This window comes from Lissotriton vulgaris, chromosome 7, assembly GCF_964263255.1.
Source record: "Lissotriton vulgaris chromosome 7, aLisVul1.2, whole genome shotgun sequence".
NCBI lineage: Eukaryota > Metazoa > Chordata > Amphibia > Caudata > Salamandridae > Lissotriton > Lissotriton vulgaris.
In genome coordinates, this window is record NC_141695.1 from 14,702,439 (window position 1) to 14,722,270 (window position 19,832).

The following is a 19,832-nucleotide window of genomic DNA, read 5'->3' on the forward strand; positions in this document are numbered from 1 at the left end:
CAACATCTCTCCCTCCCTCATACCGCATTTAAAGGAAAGCGCATCGCCGTTTTCGGCGAGTCCGGGTCCCGGGGTTTGCCCTGCTTGGGGGCCATCTTAGGTTGGGATCACTACCACAACTACGGGCGCCATTTTGGAACGCCCTTGTGACCGAGCTGGGCCTGGAGTGCCTACTTAAGGCGATTAATCCTCCATCTCTGCCCTGATAGGTATTGCTGCTTAGCGCTCGTGCTGCTGCTAGCGCTACCTCTTTTTAAAACTCACCTTTAATGATATTTGTTTTGGTATTATTTTTCGTTTTTCCCCTGTTTTTAGGCGGGGTCAGGCTGGGCTCAACATCTCTCCCTCCCTCATACCGCATTTAAAGGAAAGCGCATCGCCGTTTTCGGCGAGTCCGGGTCCCGGGGTTTGCCCTGCTTGGGGGCCATCTTAGGTTGGGATCACTACCACAACTACGGGCGCCATTTTGGAACGCCCTTGTGACCGAGCTGGGCCTGGAGTGCCTATTTAAAGCTCTCTTCTACCGCGCAGCGGGACGCGCAGATGGGTCGCCCTCGCTTAGCCGGAGTCGTGCCTGAGTCCTGCCCGTCTGCACCCGTCCGCGCTGAGGCCGGGCTGCAGGACGGGCTGTCTACTACCAATGTGACTCCAGGTACATCAACTCTGGCCAGTCGCGTTTATTTTTCACCTGCGGCACTCTATTCTCTGCGACCTTCTGCCCCCTCCAATTGCGCTACCTGCACTCTGCCATGTCATTATTTTGTATGCCCTGGCTGTGGTTTTACTACTGGCAAAATGCAGCTCTCTAAAACCCAACAGTATACTAAGCACTGTAGGGGGAAACGGAAGCCTACGAAGGGTGGTACCTCCCCTCCCGCCCCGCTCCATTTTTGGAGCCTAAACTGTAGATCGCTCCCTAAGAATAATTTAAACATCCATGATTTCATAATCGAGGAATCCCCTGATGTTTTATTCCTGACCGAGACCTGGATCCATGCCAGCTCGGGTCCGGACATCGCCACTGCGATCCCCTCTAACTATGTTATGTTACATCAGGATAGACCCTCAGGTAAAGGGGGTGGAATTGCTATTATTTTTAAATCCATCTATCAATGCAAACTGGAGGCACTACATCTTCCAGGTAGTGAAGCTGCATTGTTTAAACTTACGATTAATCCCCGTTTGACACTTTCGGGTCTGCTAATCTATCGGCCCCCGGGGAATGCCGCTTCTTGGATCCCCTTACTTGTTGATTGTCTATCAGTAATACTCCTGAAATCAAATAATTTCACCATACTTGGTGATTTAAATATTCATCTAGACGATGTTAATAATCCCCTCACAAAATCTCTTCTCTCTGATTTAGAGGTTTTTAATCTCAAACTATGTAATACTGGAGCTACTCATATTGCCGGTCACCTTCTGGACCCAGTTATCTCCACTCTTCCATTTGAGTGCTCTCATCTGGCACGTTCGCTGGTGTGGTCCGATCACTATGCCGTACACTTTGTGTTACCGCCCGGTCTGTACATAGCCAATGTTTATGTAGAGAAAACAAAACCCTCTTATAGATGGGACAAAATCGATATAGTCACCTTTAATCTGCATCTGACAAAGACCATTCCTTCTCTCAATAACACTGAGCAGAATCTGAACGCCCCTATTAATAAGTGGCTAACAGATGCAGTATCTGTGTACGCCCCCTGTTCGGGCAGTAAATTTCGATCTTTGCGTCCCCCAGCACCTTGGTACTCGGATGAGTTAAAAATCCAACGTGCTAAATGTAAGGCCTTGGAGAGGAAGTGGAGAAGATCTTACTCCATTCCCTCTAAACAGATTTACAAGGATGAGTTAAAAACCTATCACGCCAACTGTAAACGAGCCAAGGCAGCTTACATTACCTCTACTATCACTTCAGTGCAAAATTGTCCTCGGACTCTGTTTGCTACTGTTAATAAACTTACAGGTGCTGATACTGTTCCTGTGTTGCCGGCCTTAGATGCTAAACATTGTAATGCCGTCGCGGACTTTTTTATATCGAAGGTTCAAGACATTCACCAATCCTTAATGTCTCTTCCTCCCCCTATTGATCCTTTTTTACCTGGCTCTCGCTGTAATGTTCTTGTCCCTCCCACTGAGTTTCTGCACAACTGGAAATTATTTGATGATGTTTCCTTCCTGTCATGCTTAAAAAGCATCAAGTCAGGATCTCCTCGGGACCCTGTCCCTATGAGGATACTGAAACAACTTGACCTTGAACCACGTAGATTCCTAATGAGGCTACTTAACATCTCTCTCAGTGAATCTCGGGTGGAACAGGAATGGAAACATGCCATGGTCGTTCCCTTACAGAAGAAATCTGGCATGGACATTGCCAACCTGGCCAACTTCAGGCCTATATCCCTGCTGCCAGCTTGTTCTAAGATACTTGAACGTCATGTCAACTTTCAGCTAAATGAATTTGTTGAAAATACGGGATATCTCCATCCATCCCAATCAGGCTTTCGCGCCAATTATTCCACCGAATCCGCACTCCTGGGGGTGACTGAGCGACTCCGACACGGTATTGATAGTGGTGAGACCTTTGCGCTTATATTATTGGATTTAAGCGCAGCTTTTGATACCGTGTCGCATTCTATTCTTCTAGAGTCCCTTCATTCCCTTGGTGTTACAGGATCAGCGCTCGCCTGGGTGGCTTCATTTCTTAATGAGCGCACCTTTCAGGTATTTTCAACCATAGCTGAATCAGCGATCTGTTCATCTGCTTATGGTGTTCCGCAAGGGTCCATATTGAGCCCTCTATTGTTCAATATTTACATCAGACCCCTGGCCACGATTGTAGAAGACGCCGGTCTGTCTATTTATTCCTATGCAGATGATACGCAGATCGTGTTCTCCTTGTCTGACAGCAGGTCTCAGGACACCTCTGCCCTTAAAATCGGCCTTTCTAGGGTGGCAGCCTGGATGCAGGTTAACCTGCTAAAACTCAATGGTGAAAAGACCGAGGTTATCATACTTGGTAAACATAAAGATCTGTGGGGTTCCAGACATTGGCCTAGTAATATGGGCCCACTGCCTACCCCCGTGCCAGTTGTTCGTAACCTCGGCTTTCTAATCGACGAGAAACTCTCGATGCGTCAACAGGCAACTAAGGTCGCTGCAATCTGCTTTAATACTCTACGCTGGTTGCAGAAGATCCTATGGATGCTGCCTGAGTCTACTCGTCGAACTGTTGTCCAGGCTCTTGTAATGTCTCGTATCGACTACGGCAATGTGCTCTATCTGGGAGCTGATAAAGCTACAATGAATGTTCTCCAAGTTGTGCAGAACTCAGCTGCCCGCCTTCTGTGCAATGTTCCTCGCAGAATGTCTGCAACACAAGCCCTATGTGACCTTCATTGGTTAAAAATTGCTGACCGTGTAGCTTTTAAAACTTTGTGCCTTATGTTTAAGATCCATCAGGGTTCTGCTCCTGCATATTTGCACAATCTTGTCCGACCATATCAGCCAAATCGTTCCCTTAGGTCATCAAATCAAGAAAATTTTGTAATTCCTAGAATTCGCTTGACAAAAATGGGAGGTCGCTCTTTTGCCCATTTGGGGCCGAAGATGTGGAATGCTCTTCCATTGACGCTCAAAACGGAGACTAATCTTTTGGCTTTTCGCAAAAAGCTAAAAACCTTTCTGTTTTAGGTGATCAAATGTTTTCTGCTTTCCCTGCTTCAGCAAATACCTATCCCTCTTCTTTAGGCTGTCCCTGGCGCCGGGAAACCCTTTATGGGTAGCTGAGCGCAATATAAATTCAATAAAATAAAAATAAATAAATAGCTCGATCTCTAGTTCAGAGTCCGATTCTTGAATAGAGAAGGCCTCCTCCTCTTCTGCTGCCGATGCCTCTATTTCTTCCTGCTCTGTATCTTCTCCGAAGATATCTGAAGTGTGTTAAATGTTCTGCCGCTGCATGCCCTTTCGTCGAGCCAGACGATCACACAAAGTCTTCTTCAATCGGAAAGATTGACAAGAGTCTTAATCTTCTTGCTTGTGCTCTAGTGAGAGGCACAAGTTGCAGACTTTATGAAGGTCGGTGCGTGGATACTTGGAGCTGCACCGAGGACAGAAATGAAACTGAGTCCGTTCCATCTGCAGAAGACTGGATAATATGGAACGAGTCCAATTCAACCGACATGGCTAGGCCCAAAGGCTGCTAACAATGTCTTCGAGCGCAGAGAGAGTTTTCCTATTTTTTTTGACACACGGAGAATGGTGAAGCGCAGATGAAACAATTCCGACAAGGGTACAGTGGGTTGCGCACCGAGGGGATCCCGAATAACTGTTTCGAACCGGAGCACCGAAAACCATGCCCGAACCCAATGACGGAAAGCAAAAAATCTAACAATGGAGTCGATGCCCATGCGCACTATCACCGAAAGGAGGAGTAACCTTACCTCATGACAGGAAAAGACTTCTTAGAAGAAAAACAAATTAGAAACATCCGGACCCAACACCAGATGGCAGTAGTATGCAAAGCATGTGTTGTGTATCTACAGCCTTATTATTATGGTAATATAAATACCCTGGATATCGCTAAAGAATCCTATTGGGGGTGATAACCCCTCCTATATATGTTTCTCATTTCTTCAAGTTTGCCCTTGGGAGGTTGGGGCAGGGGTTGCTGGAATCAGCGATGACTGTGTATAATTTAGAAGTGATTCCGTTAGGTGAAGTGACCTGAAAGAAAAAAATATTCAAATTGGTCATTATTTTCCCCAGGTAGCCACCTCTTTCATCAGAGGTTGCAGCAGTGGTATCAGAGTTGAGGATAATCTTATCTTTCAGTTTATTAACTTAAAATACTTGCTTACATTGGAGAATGATTTAATTTTATAACAAATCTGAAATGAGCCTGCATCCACCCTTAGACCAATTATCAAAAGGACCCTGAATTGCTGACGAAAAATCTGGGATTGAAGTGCATCGAGGTATGTGTTGATAGAAAAGCTGCACGATGTAGTTTGATCACAGGTTTAAACCCTGCAGTTTTTGGAGGGAACGTGTTCCATTGCATAATGTTTTTTTAAGACAAATGTAGAGAAAAGTACATGTCAACCAACTAGAAAAAGTTGGATGTGCACTCCAGATCTGTGTACGAAGGCACGGAAAGAATGGAACAGACTTTGACGCGCATGCATGAAGCTTACATCCGGCTTAACGCGCCACTTTGGAGCCGTATGCTGCCACCTACCAATGTTGTGTTTTCACTACCCGTTGCATCGGCTGCAGTTCAGTTATAGTGGCCTCCGTTTCCTTAACCTTTTTGGCTAGCTTATGGTGATCGGTGCGCAACAGGCCAAGTTTGACGGACACCGTGCCTATCTCTCGCTAGAGGGTGGTCTTGGAGTCTTCGATAGCTTCTAGAATCTTGTCCAAAGTTATTTGGAGCAGCTGGGGCAAGGTGCTCAGGACCATCTCTGTCTCCAGTGGGCCCTGCAAGGGATCCTGCTCGCTAGGATTTGGCCCCTGGGTTTTGGACTTCAGTTTGCCCATCTCTGCCCCTGGGCGCCAGGAGGAAGCTCACGCCAGAAGCTTCCAGGCCGCGCATCCCCCTCACCCACTTGGTGGGAGACAGCTCCGCCAAGACCCCCATTTGATGCCTCTTGAGGGGTTATCACTGGAAGCAGTCACTCTTATATCCCGGGGCAGTGGCCACAGGCCCAAACTCGCCACTGCAACGGAGTACTCAACTGGATTAAGCGCCTCTTGTAATGGGGATCTAAACTTCGTGCCCCTAGAGAGCAGTCAGGCCTGTGTTCCTTGCTGCACCTTTCCCAGGTTGCTGAAGCCAGCCAGCATAGCTTCATGGTAGTGTGCCCACTCGTTCTCCCTGGCGAAGTGCACTCTGGCAAGATTGTGGCCGCCGCACTGCCTCAGCCCTCTATGCACCTCTGTGAGAATAGGTGATGTCTCACGCCGTCTCAGAAGTTCCCCATGGTGCCACAGGGCTGCAACCACTGTCCAATCTCAGCCCCCCACCTGGGGCGGGGGAACGCCTCTCCGCCAGGGGGCACATCAGCTCTGTCATCACACCTGCCTTGGGGGCCACCCAGTCTACAGAGCCCCCGTGCCTCTGAGGCCGCAGGAAGCCGCCAGCCTACCAGGCGGTTGGGCCCTGCCCAGTCACTTGCAGTCGCTCAGTAACTGGGCCCCCGGCGAGGTTCCTGGTGTCGCTCCGCTAGACCTCAGCTCCCGCTACAGGCCTTCTGCTTCGGCTTGAAGGTGCGTGCCACAAGGCGACCCGGCAGTCTGCGCGGCCTAGGCCTACTGTCAGCCACCGAGTCTCGTGTCCACCACTTGGCTGATCTCAGGTGCCCGGTCTCCATCGAGGGCAAGTTGCCCCTCGTATCGATCAAGGGTGCGTGATCCCCCTCAGAGGCCTTGATGCTTGCGATGCCCCCCAGGATTAATACTATATCAGGATCTTCAGATAAACCAAGATGCCCAACGTTGCCTTCATAAAAGAACAAATGAGTTGCGATCCATACAATAAATCCTTGTTTGAGAATCATATTCCCCAGCCTACACAGCCCTATAGCTGTTGCTCATTTGTTAACCACTTCGATGATATTGACGGCTCCACGCCGTCATGAGCCACGGGCAGCGGGTGCTCATGACGGCATGGAGCCGTCATCAACTGCCGCGCGCCTGCGTGGCACTAATTCCCCACCTGTGTGGGCGAATTAGTGAGTGGGCCGGGTCATGACGGCTCCACGCGTCATGAGCACACGCCGCCCGTGACTCATGACTCACAATGAGCGCTCATCAGCAAGGCCCGCCAGCGCCGCGGCCGAATTCGATCCGCGGCGAAGAGGTTAAACTATAGATACACTATCCCCAGATGTGTATCCATCTAATGTAGCGCATTTTTGTAGTCCCCAAGTCAGAACAGTTCTAATGAGACCTTCATATTACAACCAGAGTTGAAACGTCAACACCAACTGAAGCACAGTCCCGGCGGAAGCACCAGAGAACAGTTTGGCACTTTCTTTTATTGTGAATGATTATTCAGACGTCCTTGTATATACCAATAAAAAAAATTAAATACAAAGTCATGCTATGGTCACCTCTTTTCTACTTATTGGATTATGGTTACTTTACTTAGGGCTCTTCATCATTTATTTTTTATCACTATTAACTGAAACAGTTTGCACCAATATATTTTGTATTATAACAAGAATAAATAACTCAGTTCGGCTGAACTGAGTTCTGTGACAGCAATATCGGGCTATTTAAGTTGTTCTTTAATTCATTTATGACAGATGTGTTCTTTACTAATTCATATTTCCTTTTTTTTATTAAATCTGAACAAGATTATTCTGTGCTAATAAGACATTTTCAGAAATGAGTTCCATGTGAACACTTGTTATAAGTTTACATTTAATACCCAGTTCACATGTAAATGTAAAGAGGAAGATTGAGGCGAAATCAAGGTTGAGACAGCCGGAACAACACATGGGTTATACTGTTGAACTGGAAGATTAAGGGCAACACCACGAACCAGTGAGTGGAAGGAGAGAAACAGCTGGAGGTAAACGGTTATAGTGAAGAAAGCAGTATATTATTTGTGGTGTGAGCAGAACACTGGAAGTCCACCAGGAATCAAGAAGAAAAGAAACGTAGTCACCTCTGGAACACTGGAGGGGTTGTGTCTCCTCTGGGTCCTGACCAGCCATGGGATGAGGCTCGCCCTCTTCTTTAAGTGTGACTGATACCACTGCTGCATCCGTCCTACATCCTAAATAGATATAGGTAAATAGGAGTCCACTGTCAGCAAAGACGTAAACACCACTGGTTATCGCTTCATATATAAATTCACCCGTTTTTTTTGTTTTTTTTTCAAATCATTTTTATTTTCAAATCAGAAATAAAAAGTACAAGACAATACAATAAGGATCAAAGAAGCATAAGAGATATTACAAATGATTCATCATATGCACATGCCTGGTCAGGCAGTCAAGAGGAGAAAATGGTGAGTGAATCATTGACTCATTAGTGTAGCGGACAAACCTAAATAAACAATAAGACAAAAAAAAAAAAAGACATCAGCAGTGGTCATGCAGTTACATATATATGAGTACATTCGTAATTGTGGAGCCATCACGTGATGCGCTTATGGTCAAGTCTTGATTGATTTGAAGGATTGCTGATTAGAGCAGGTTGATTTGAGTAGGACATTGGCCTATGGGGGATCGAACGAGAAGGAGGAAGCGTCTAGGGCCTTCCAAAGTTTTTTATGGGAGATGCGTCCTGGAGAAGTGTGTAGTGATGGATTGTCGGCACCCCTTAGAAAGGACAGCCCGTCTTGCCACATTTTGAACGATACCTCAGAAGGATTCTTCCACTTGCACAGAATAACCTTGCATGCCAAGATTAGAAGTAGATCAAGAAGTTGTCGATCAACCGGATTTGTCAGATGTGGCTCTTGTACCCCCAGTAAAACATACACAAACTCTCTAGGTGGGTTGAAACCAAAGATGTGCTGAATACAGTCAAATATTCTGTTCCAGTAACCCTTCAGTAAAGGGCAATTAAATAACATGTGTGCCAAGTCGCCCACTTCTGCTTCACAATTCCAGCAAGTTGGGGTGTCCCTTAGCTTAGTTTTGTAAAGTCTTTCAGGTGTCCAATACGTCCTGTTGATTAGCATGAATTTAGTCTGTGACAGAATAGGGGAGACCTTATTTCTAAATGCAGTGGTATGTATTATATCCCAGTCAAAGATCATACCTGTCGTGTTAGATTCAGTTTCCCATCTCGTCTCATTTTTCCTGCTCGCTTTCTGAGGGAGGGGAAGGAGCATTTTATAGATCTTTGAAACGAAATGACCAGATTTGTAGATGCGTGTAACAGTGCTCCATAGCCATGGTACAGATGGGGACAAGGAGCGTGTAGAAAGGAGTGTTTTTAACTTCAGAAAATCATAGAAGTCTAGTGGTGTGAGGGCATGTGTGGCTTGTAGGGATGAGAATGGTAGGGGGTCAGTCACTTTAAAAAGATCACTTGCTAAACTAATACCTTTCTCGGCCCAGTGAACCCACCGGAGCGGTGTTCCGTTGAGTTTCAGTAATGGGTTATACCAAAGAGAAATTGAAGTGGATTTTTTGATCTTTAGGCCTTTGTGGTTTACTTGATCAAGTTTCAGAAGAGCCCTTCTTGTGTTTTGAAAAAATTCACCCGTTTTTAAGCATAAAGAGAACATACCAACTTTTCAATCTGTCAGCCATGGAAGCTGACGATATGGGTGCGAATGCGCCCCCCACCCTCCACCAAGTGATGCCCTCCCTGATATCTATGGTACAATCAACCATTTTTCAGCTAGTTTACCCCTTTTTTCTTGTGGTTCCCATGAGGTCTGACCCGCACGGTGGCCGGCAGTCAAAACTCTTGATGATTATTTATTCATTCAACAGTTTTATGTCGCGCCCATGCACCACAGAGAGGATTTACAGTGCTTTACAAGCAGCTTACTGTGTTACATCACAACACTGCGCAAGAAAGTTTTAGTACCAAAGACGAGTTCTTGGATCACAATACAAAGATCTCATATTAACAGAGACGACATAGGTTCAACAAGGATTATACTTTTTAGGGACTGGAGACCAGAAGGAGAGATGAAACAACAAAATGGTTAATTCCCAGTAGGAGTAGATTTGCACCCTGAAGAATTTTTCTGGATTCACATGATGTACATTATTCCGCCCATCTAGTTGTTGGGTCAGAAATGTTCTCCTTTCAAGTTTTTTTGAGAGAGTGGGTGCCACGTTGGCCGCTATTAGGTGTTATGCCTATCCTCCAATGATGCCAGAAGTATGCCGCGGAATCCCCGAGTGTGGTCACTGTCTTCAGATTCTTTTTTCTACTGGTGACTGCTGTTTACCTTCCCTATGATCAGTCTTTACTCTCTCCCTCCCAGCTCTAAATCACCTCATATCTCAGGGAGGTGGGAGGTGGGAGAGTCACACGTGGATCCAGAAAACGCTTTCTCCCAATAGGTAATTAACCATTTAATTTTGAAGCGTGAATCTCTTTTGGATTCAAATGCTGCTCAGAGTTTTGAAATGAGTGTGTATTTGTGAACAGGTGTTAAGGTACATGTTGTCTCACCTGCGCTTCTGTTAGCTTGAATATGCAACACAGTAGTGTTTAGTGAATATGTGCATGGAAGACTATGTGGCTGCCTGAAAATGCCATCAAGTGAAACATTGGCAATGAAGCCGAGCGTCACTTTTTTCCCTGCTGAGTCTGCCCTTTGCAGCATATATGTATCATTTGCACTATCCATCCTGCCATAGTAAATTCAATTAGGAATGACCCTTTTCTTGCTGCTTCAAAGGAACAAAGAACGGACTCCCATTTCTGCACTGTTTTGATTCCCATAAGTAGTACATAACTGCTCTGCTGATATCCGGAGTGTGCCGGGTCCTCTCTGCTGGCAACTTTGGTTACTGAAAAAACGATGGTAGCTTTACAGCTAAATTAACATGGAAATGTGATAAACTGGCAGCTTGCTCCATCTCTGCAAGGATGCGATGGTTATGAAAAAGGCATCTTGAGTGTTATATATTTGAGCCCCGCTTTGTGCATTGGTTCAAAAGGTGATTTTTGCCAACTGCATGAGTACCGGATTCAAACTCCACAATGTATGCGTGCTGATCGGACGGTAAAAACAATGTTGCTCAACATATAGGGGCATGATAGTCCAGGGAAATATACCAATCTGCCGGTGACTCTACAATTGATTGAAAAGAAATATACAAAGGAGATGGGGATCTAATGACCCTCCGGGCACTTGCAACTGGAAGGAAGACACGGACTGGTTCATGCTAGCTGAGAAACAAATATTTACGGCAGAGGTTTTGTCCAAAGATATGGGAAAAAGTGGTGGCAACCCTGGTAACTATACAGAAACATAAGTGTTTGGGTAGAACTTTTGAAACAATAATTCCATGACTGGGGATGGAGAAATAGATGGGTATTGAAGAGAATGATGGCTGATCAACGCCGCAAGGTGATGATCACGTGTACTGTATGCAGAATAGTTAGGCGGTCATATTTCTGGGAAGGAGGGTGAGTGGTAGTGGATTGTTGTTTTGTTGTAAATTCCAATAACCAGCTTTACGAAAAAGAAAAACAAGCATTTGCAATGCGATAGGTCTCACATGATTAAAGTTTGAGATATTGTCATTGCAAATAATAATGCAACACCAATAGCAGCAGCTATTGCATAGCATTTTTGCATTCACGCTGCTACAGGCGAGGAGAGAGGGAGAAGAGAGCATAGAATGCATTAGAAGACGAGGCAGAGGGGATACAGAACAATAGTTTTCAAAACAATTACTCCAATCCTCCCATTCCATGGCTGGTTCCCCTGCTCACATGAGAAAAGGTGGTGGAGCTCTAATAGAATTGGCAACATTCATAACTTTAGTGTAGATAAGGCTGCGCGTATCAGTGTAATGATGCTGCACGCATATTTTGTTAGATAAAGCTGTGGGTGTCACCATAGAATGTGGTTAGAAAACTTATAGAGGGAATATATGGCTGAAAGGTGTGCCTGTCTCCATGACAAAAAATGATCGCCCTATATCTTGTCTCCCTCTACCAACTAAAATACTAGAAAAAGCCTTAAACCAGGAACTAATGGAGTTTGTTAACCTCAACAACATCCTTGACAATACCCAACACGGTTTTAGGTCTTGTCACTCTACTGAGACAGCCCTAATACTTGCCACAGAGGAAGCCCGTAGAACCATGGACAAGGGAAGAAGAGCAGTGCTGATACTGCTGGATTTACACTGTTAACCTTGGGGTCCTCATCAATAGGCTAGAATTAGTAGGAGTCAGAGACACTGCCCTGACTCTACTAAAGTCTTTTCTTGAAAATAGAATTCAACAAATCTATTGGGAAGGCCTGAAGTCAGAAGAATTCTCCCTTCCTTGTGGGGTCCCACAGGGCTCGGCACTCTCCCCCGCCCTTTTTAATCTTTATGTGACCCCGCTAACCTCACTAATAAAAGCACATGGCCTGAAATTGGTGTTGTATGCTGACGACACACAATTGATGGTGTCACTTACACAAACAATAGAAGTCACTGCGGAACAGTTTAGAAACTGCCTCTTAAGCATAAAGAGTTGGATGAATAAGAACTTCCTAAAACTAAACACCGAAAAAACGGAGGTGATTGAGTTCGGACACAAGACCTCCACCTGGAGCCAACTTTGGTGGCCTCCAGAGGCAGGTACCTGTCCTGTTCCAGCATAAAAAGTCAGAAACTTAGGTTTCTGGTTAGATAAGGACCTTACTCTCACCGCACAAGTGAATAAAGTGACATCTGCATGCTTCTTCACCATCAAAACCCTCAGAAAAATATTGCCCCTGATCCCTCCCAAACTAAGGAAAACAGTGGTCGGTGCTCTAGTTCTCTCCCGCATCGACTACTGCAACGCTTTATACTTGGGAATAGGTGAAAGGCAACTTACTAAATTACAGTCATTTCAAAATGCTGCGGCAAGAGTACTGCTGGACCTCCCAAAGCGCCATCCAACTTCTAAAGCCATACGCCAACTCCATTGGCTTCCAGTCCGGCAGAGAGTACAGTTCAAAGCCCTCTGCCTAGTTCATTAAACAGTAGTTGGAGGAGGAGCCGAGGACCTGAAAGCTCTCTTTCCGTGTTACATCCCTAGCCGAACTCTAAGATCTGCTGGCTTGGGCCTAATTACCATCGCGAGAATAAGGAGAGCACGCTGGGGAGGCAAGTCTTTCTCCCATCAGGCAGCTAAGCTATGAAACACCTTGCCCACTAAGCTCCGCCTACAATCTAATAAGAGCAGTTTCAGAAAGGCTTTGAAGACCTGGCTGTTTACTACACCCTAGTCATCCAGCAGCAGCCTTACCCCCTCTTGCAGCGCCAAGACTCCACAGCATAAGTGCGCTTGATAAATACTTTAGTCAGTCAGTTAGATACGCTTCTTTTAAACAACTGGTGTGTGTGTCACCGTAGTTAAAATAAGCACACACACAACTTGAAGTGACACAGCCACTTTAGGAAATCCGGGAGGTGTGTGCTTCACCATGATAAAGCACAGGTAAGCCTCCAGCAAACACTGTCACACGCAGAGCGCTGGCTTAATGAGGGAAGACCGTGAAGAATAAACTTCTTTTAAACAAGTGGTGTGCATGTCACCGTAGTTTAAAAAAAGCCCACACACAACTTGAGGTGAAGCTGCCCCTTTAAGGAATCCTTGAGGTGTGTGCATCACAGTGGTAACACACAGGTCAGCCTCCAGCAAATGCCATCACACGCAGGAGAGCGATGGCTGAATGAGGGAAGACAGACTGCCCTTTTAACCCCTCCCCTGCTGATGACGGAACCGCTCCGTCATCAGCCGCGGTGGCGCTGTGCTGATGACGGAGCGATTCCGTCATGGCTCGCCCGATGCTCCTGCGTGGCGCGGAAACCGCGCCTGCGCTGAGCGTTCTATTGAGCGGGCGGGGCCATGACGGAATCTCTCAGTCATAAGCACAGCGCAACCGACGCTGGTGACGGAGCGGTTCCGTCACCAGCATGTGCCCGCCGCATTTCCGCCCCGCCCTCTTAGCACTGCGGCGGAATAGCCGCCGCAGTGAAGGGGTTAAGGGCCGAAGGGGGTGTGCGCATCACCCTTCAGGCACTGCGCGGACCAGGATCAGGCTCCTCTCATGATCAGGAATAACAGAGGATCGCTTGCAGTCAACCGCCTGACACAGCCTTTGTTACAGCAGGTAATCTTAGATGCGCACCACTACCCTCGTGCCAGTCGCCAAAACAAATGGCTCTTAAGCATTCAATTAGGACATACCTCGGTGCCGATAAACAAGAGGTAGAAGTAGCTACTGAATACTCCTGTTATATCCGTGCAGTAGATTAGGCCCAGAGGTCTCCGTGTTTTGCGTAGGTATGTCAGGGTGAACTGTTCTGCTGTCTCCAGCCAATGCCTGGCCATCACCAAAATGTGGTAAACAAAGTAAAGCTAAAGCTCGAATTTTAAAGAAGAAGCTTTATTCTCTCAAGACTGATCAGACACCCCAGACACCCATCCAGTACAGGCAGGGCTGGCAGGCAATAAATCCAGCTCCCAGCTGCCACACAATAAAATACACTGTCAAAATTACATCACAGAACGATGTACATATGATGACAGCGTGAGTCGAGCTGCATAAAGTTGCACAAAATATAACAGAAACCAAATATAACAGAAACCTATCACGGGTCAAATTTGGCACAACCGGACTACCAGCGCCCCACTTTCTGTTAAATTGATTTAAAATTATTTCAGGTGGTGGTCCTGCAGTACAAATCACCTGGTACCAAGTTACGTAGCACGACGCTTGGGATTGTCAAATTCTTTAAAAACCAGTGGTGCGTGCACACCACAGAGGAGCGAGCGAGGTTGCACGGCAGCGAGGCGAACGCGTGCTACTGCGTGTGATAGACACCGATGGGAATGGGCAGAGCAAAGGCAGGACATTCGCCCGCCTTTGTCCAATTGTGTGCCTTATTTGTTTTTTAAAACACGCTAAAGCCAATAGCATCCGGCGAAAGCAAAACTACAGGCACGAGTGTGTGGTCAACTTTCAGAACCCCCTACATAAGGTCTCGCGCTGCGCAAGCAATGCTACGCCCTGCAACGCAAGGTGCAAGACCTAAAAAGGAATATTTCTCACTGCATTCTGTCATGTTAACAGGATGAACTACAGCCCATCTGCTTGCTTATCTAAAACCTTTCCAAGGAAACGGAAGCCACACGGTGCCGCGTGTCAGCCAGAAACTTCAATTGTCGTTTATTCCCAATAGTGAATTTAAGAGCAAGAAGACCAGTCTAAAAGACAGCTCTGCACAAGCTGATAAGGTACACCAACGCCCCTTAGGTGAGCAGTAAAATGTACAACCCCTCGTCATCAGATTTGAAAACAGGGAGACGAGAAGGTAAGTTTTTTTATTCAGTACCTCAAACTGCTTCACGGTCAGACTACACGGTCCAGCAGCGCATGCAAGCAAGCGGACAACTCGGATGTTTACAGTGTTTAAACAGTGGTCAGCTCAAGTAATACGTACTGCTGCTGCACATCTAAACAGAAATATACACGTTATAATAGATTACATGTCCACGCGGCGGCAGGTCCCACTCACCTGGCAAGGGCCTTGTGGTGCTTTTTCCTTCGACTAGGTAATGATCTACAGTCAAATCTTCATCTGACTCATGCCGCAAAATGATGTCAAGATTCAGGGAACTTGAACCTACATTTATAAAAAGCACAATTTCATTTACATTTTAAATCTTAATCCGTCACATTTAAAGCACTTTACTATACAGGGAAATATCTAAACAGAAAGAAGGCAGGCAGGTGATGGCTAGTGACAAGCTGTATAATGATAAGTAATACAGATTTGATGGAGGATAACCAGCGCCATATAAAGGGTCCATATCTTCAACTGCGGTCAGACATCAGTCTGGTAATGCAGCTCCAACCTAAATCAACTTTTATCTATGAATGCAAGGCATGAAATGGGCACCGTTTTCCCATTTGGGCAGGATGCTGTGGGTGTAAGGAAAGAACTAAGTGCAAAAATTGAGTATGGTGGTGACAAAATTCAGAGAATAACACGCCATGAAATAAAACATGGAGTACTGACATTGCTCTCTTAGTATTTTATTTTTAAAAATCTGTCAGCTATGATGCTTGAAAATTGGATATGAACTTTTAGGAAGCTGAGAACTCAATAAAATATTTCCTTCATGGAGGGTAAGCGTAGAGAGGTACCTGATTGTACTTCAAGTAGGTAAGTTGTGGGACTCTTCAGGACCTCACCTGTGTACCACAACTCCCAGCAGGCTCCGCTATTGGGAGGAGACCACTGCAGTTTTCCCGCTGGCAGCTCCCTCATTACAGGGTACCTTCTCCTGCATCGCAGGACTTCTTTGGGCCTCACCAGCGGACCACAACTTCTAGGAACCTCCGCTACTGGGAGGAGACTTGCTGCCGTTTTCTTGCCACCATCACAACCCACGCCCTGGACACAATAATCATCACAGAAACTTGGCTGAATCCCGCATCCGCTTCGGACATCGCCATGGCCGTGGCAACCCAGACGGATGCAAGATCGCGCACCGGGACCGATCCAACAGAAACGGTGGAGGCATTGCCATAATCTACAAAGAGAACTTTGAATGCTCAACCACCAGACGACTCCATCCCCTTCATGGAACACTTCCACTTCGGACTCCAAACAAACAGCAAAGCCACCATCAGAGGCATCCGCACATACAGACCTCTAGAACCCCGCCCTGCCTTCTGCAACGCAATCCCCGATTTCATGGCCATCGACTCAAATCTGTACATATTCCTAGGAGACCTCAAGTTTCACCTTGAGAACACTGAAAACGCCAAAACAGCTGACCCCCTTGAAAGCATGGCTAACCTTGGACTCAAGCAGCTAGTCACAACCCCAACCACACCACAGGACACACGCTCACCACCTTCTCAGCCAGCTAAAGAATAAAATACACCCACACTGAGGAGCTTACCTCGACTGCTCGCCACTGCGTCATCTCGGGATCCAACCCCCGCCTCCACTGCAAGCAAGACACAGTGCAGCTGGTTTAAAGGTATCAGAGCAACGATGGACCAATACCCTCAACTCCCACCTACCCTCCACCACTTTAGACACAGAACAAACGGCGGAAAACTTCACAAACTGGACCACGGCAAGCGCTGATGAAGTAGCACCAAGGAAGCCCACCAACTCCAAGAAACGAACACGACACCCCAACAGATTCAGGCACATCTGAAAACCCAGAAGCGCAACTGCAGACAGAAAGAAAGAAGATGGCACACCAGTAAGACCCTCAAGGACCGAAAATGATTCAAAGACTCCCTCAGTAGATACCACTATCTCCTGTAAATCACCTAGAAGACCACCCTAGCCACCCACATCAATGACCGCTCAAACAACAGCAAGAAACTGTTCAACATAGTCAAGTTCACCAACCCCTTGAAAACCGGAAACATCACACCCTCGCAGGCTCTCTGCGACACCTTCCACAACAAAATCAACACCATCTACCAAGACATCACACCCCATTCTCCCGCCAAGAACGGCATCAACTTCCTCACGCCGACCTTCGCCTACCTACACCAGCTCAGCTCATGGAACACACTCACAGTGAAGGAAACAGCGTCCATCATGAGATCCATCCACTCCGGAGCCCCAGAAGACCCTCTGCCTTCACCACACTTTCAACTTCGACAGTCAACCCATCAGCAAAGAACTCACCAAGGTCGTCAACTCCTTGAGCACTTCGGCCCACTTCCCCCAGACATGGAAATATGCATACGTAAAGCTGCTGCTGAATAAACCTTCCGCATACCAGAGAGAACCTAGTAACTACTGAACCATACCCCTGCTCTCCTTCCCAGCCAGGGTCATCGATAAAGCTATCAACATCCAGGTATATAGACATCTGGAGAACCACAACTTTCTGGATCCCTCCCAATCCGGCTTCAGAACAAACCCCAGCACAGAGACAGCTCTAGTTGCAGCCACGGATGACATCAGAATGCTGCTAGACCAGAGAGAAACAACAGCTCTCATTCTCCTCGACCTCTCTAGAACCTTATCCCACCACATACTGATCAAAAGACTCCACCAGATCGGAATTCAAGGAGCAGTCCTCAAGTGGCTCGCATCTTACCTCACAGGAAGAACGTAGATGATCATTCTCCCTCCCTAAAAACATCACCTGCAGTGTACCTCAAATCTAGCCCTACCCTCTTCAATGTATACAGGACACACCTGGCCAACATCAACAGGAGCCATGGACTCAATATAATTTCCTACGCAGATGACACCCAACTCACCCTCTCACTGCCCAACGACCATCAAAGACAAGTTGCAAAAAAATGCACAAAAGATGGGGCCGCCTGGATGAACAACAACTGACTTATACTCAACACAGACATGACAGAAGTACTCATATTTGTGACAGGCAAGGGCACCCTCTGGAACAACAAATGGTGGACACCTCAGCTGGGTCCAACCGCCAAACCCACCGAACACGCGCACAACCCCGCCATCATCCTTGACAACTAGCTATCCATGAAGAAGCACTTCAGCACCATTGTCTCCGCTTGCTTCTTCACCCTCCATATGCTCAGGAAGGTCTTCTGATGGCTCCCACCCAGCACCAGGTGAACTGTCACACAAGTTCTCATCACCAGCCAACTCTAAAACAGCAACTTCTTCTACGTCGGAATCACCATGCAACTCATAACAAAACTCCAGGCCATCCAGAACACAGCAGCCAGACTCCTCCTAGACATCCCCAGACAAACGCACACCACCCCTCACCTCCGGAAACTCCATTGGTTACTAGTCATGAAGAGATGCCAATTCAAGCTGCTCACCCATGCTTACATGGTACTACGCAACGACGGACTGGCACACCTCAGCAAACGAGTGAATTTCCACCAACCGACCTGGAACCCAGTTCCAGATCCCTCCCCGTAGCAGCTACCCAATGCATCTGCCAAGATAACAGCGGAGGCTGCTCTTTCTCCCACCTGCCAGCTAAGACCAGGAGACCCTCTGCCTGCACCTCGGATGCTCACCATCACTCAAGCAGTTCAGAAAGGACCTAAAGACCAGGATGTTCAACCAATAGGAACAGGCAGCGTGATCCCGCAGCATGATCCCTCAACGACTCAACACCCTTACGGGTGAAGCAGCGGCACTCTACTAATCCTGATTGATTGCAGGTGACAAGTTCAAATTTTAACATTCAGAGGGGGGCTGGGTTGGGTGAGCCGAGGATTGTTGGATGGAAGGTGGGCTGCCACGGAAAACACATTTTTAACAGGTCATAAAATGTCACAAGCAGCACAGGCCTAGTATGCCCCCTTTGATATGCTGAAGAATCAATCACTGGACAAGTAACAGAAGTCACATAAATCAGTAAGCATAACTAGCCCATTTATTCAAGCACCCATAGACTGAGCAGCGGTGTGCAAGGAGAGAGGCACCGATCCGCACACGTTGAGCAAGAGGAAACACTGATCCTCACACTGTGAAACAGTACATGCTGATCCTCACACGTAAAGCAGGAATATGTCCTGATCCTCGCACAGGGAAGCCGAAGGTCATACCAATCCTCACAAAGTGAAGCAGGGGAACCAACTGCTGCTCACATGGGGAGGCTGTAGAACACCTCACTCAGTGAAGCAGGAGGACACACTGATCATCACCCAGTGAAGAAGAATACAATGATCCTCACACAGTGAAGAACAAAAAACACACCAATCCTCACACAGTGAAGCAGAATGCATCTATCCTCACACAGTGACGATACACCGATTCTCACACAGTGAAGCAGACGAATGCATCAATCCTCACAGTGAAGATCAAAGGCACATTAACCCTTACACAGTGAAGCACAAGAATACATTGATCCTCACACAGTGAAGCACTAAGACACTCCAATCATCACACAGTGAAGCAGGAGGACAGACCAGTCCTCAAACAAACCAACAAGACATACCAATACTCAAGTTAGAACATACTCAACCTCAAACAGCAATGCTGGAGGACAGTCATCCCCACACCTCCCTTGATGAAGCAGGAGGACATACTTATCTTCATATGGTGAATGAGGACACGCTGACGCAGAAGGGCACACCAATCCTCACATGATGAAGTAGCAGGACACCCCTGTCCCCACAAGGTGTAGCAGGAAAGCACACC

General features: G+C 46.9%; 1 protein-coding gene across 1 annotated transcript in view; it reads right to left on the reverse strand.

Moving 5' to 3' along the window:
• The window catches only part of LOC147700525 (uncharacterized), a 319,009-nt gene that overhangs the window by 261,785 nt on the left and 37,392 nt on the right, over nucleotides 1-19,832 (reverse strand). Inside the window, exons 4-5 of the mRNA XM_086929115.1 lie at nucleotides 15,225-15,332; nucleotides 7,679-7,789 (exon numbers count right to left, since the gene is read on the reverse strand). Of these exons, the coding sequence (XP_086785241.1) occupies nucleotides 7,679-7,789; nucleotides 15,225-15,332 (219 nt within the window). The remainder of the gene's footprint in view (nucleotides 1-7,678; nucleotides 7,790-15,224; nucleotides 15,333-19,832) is intronic.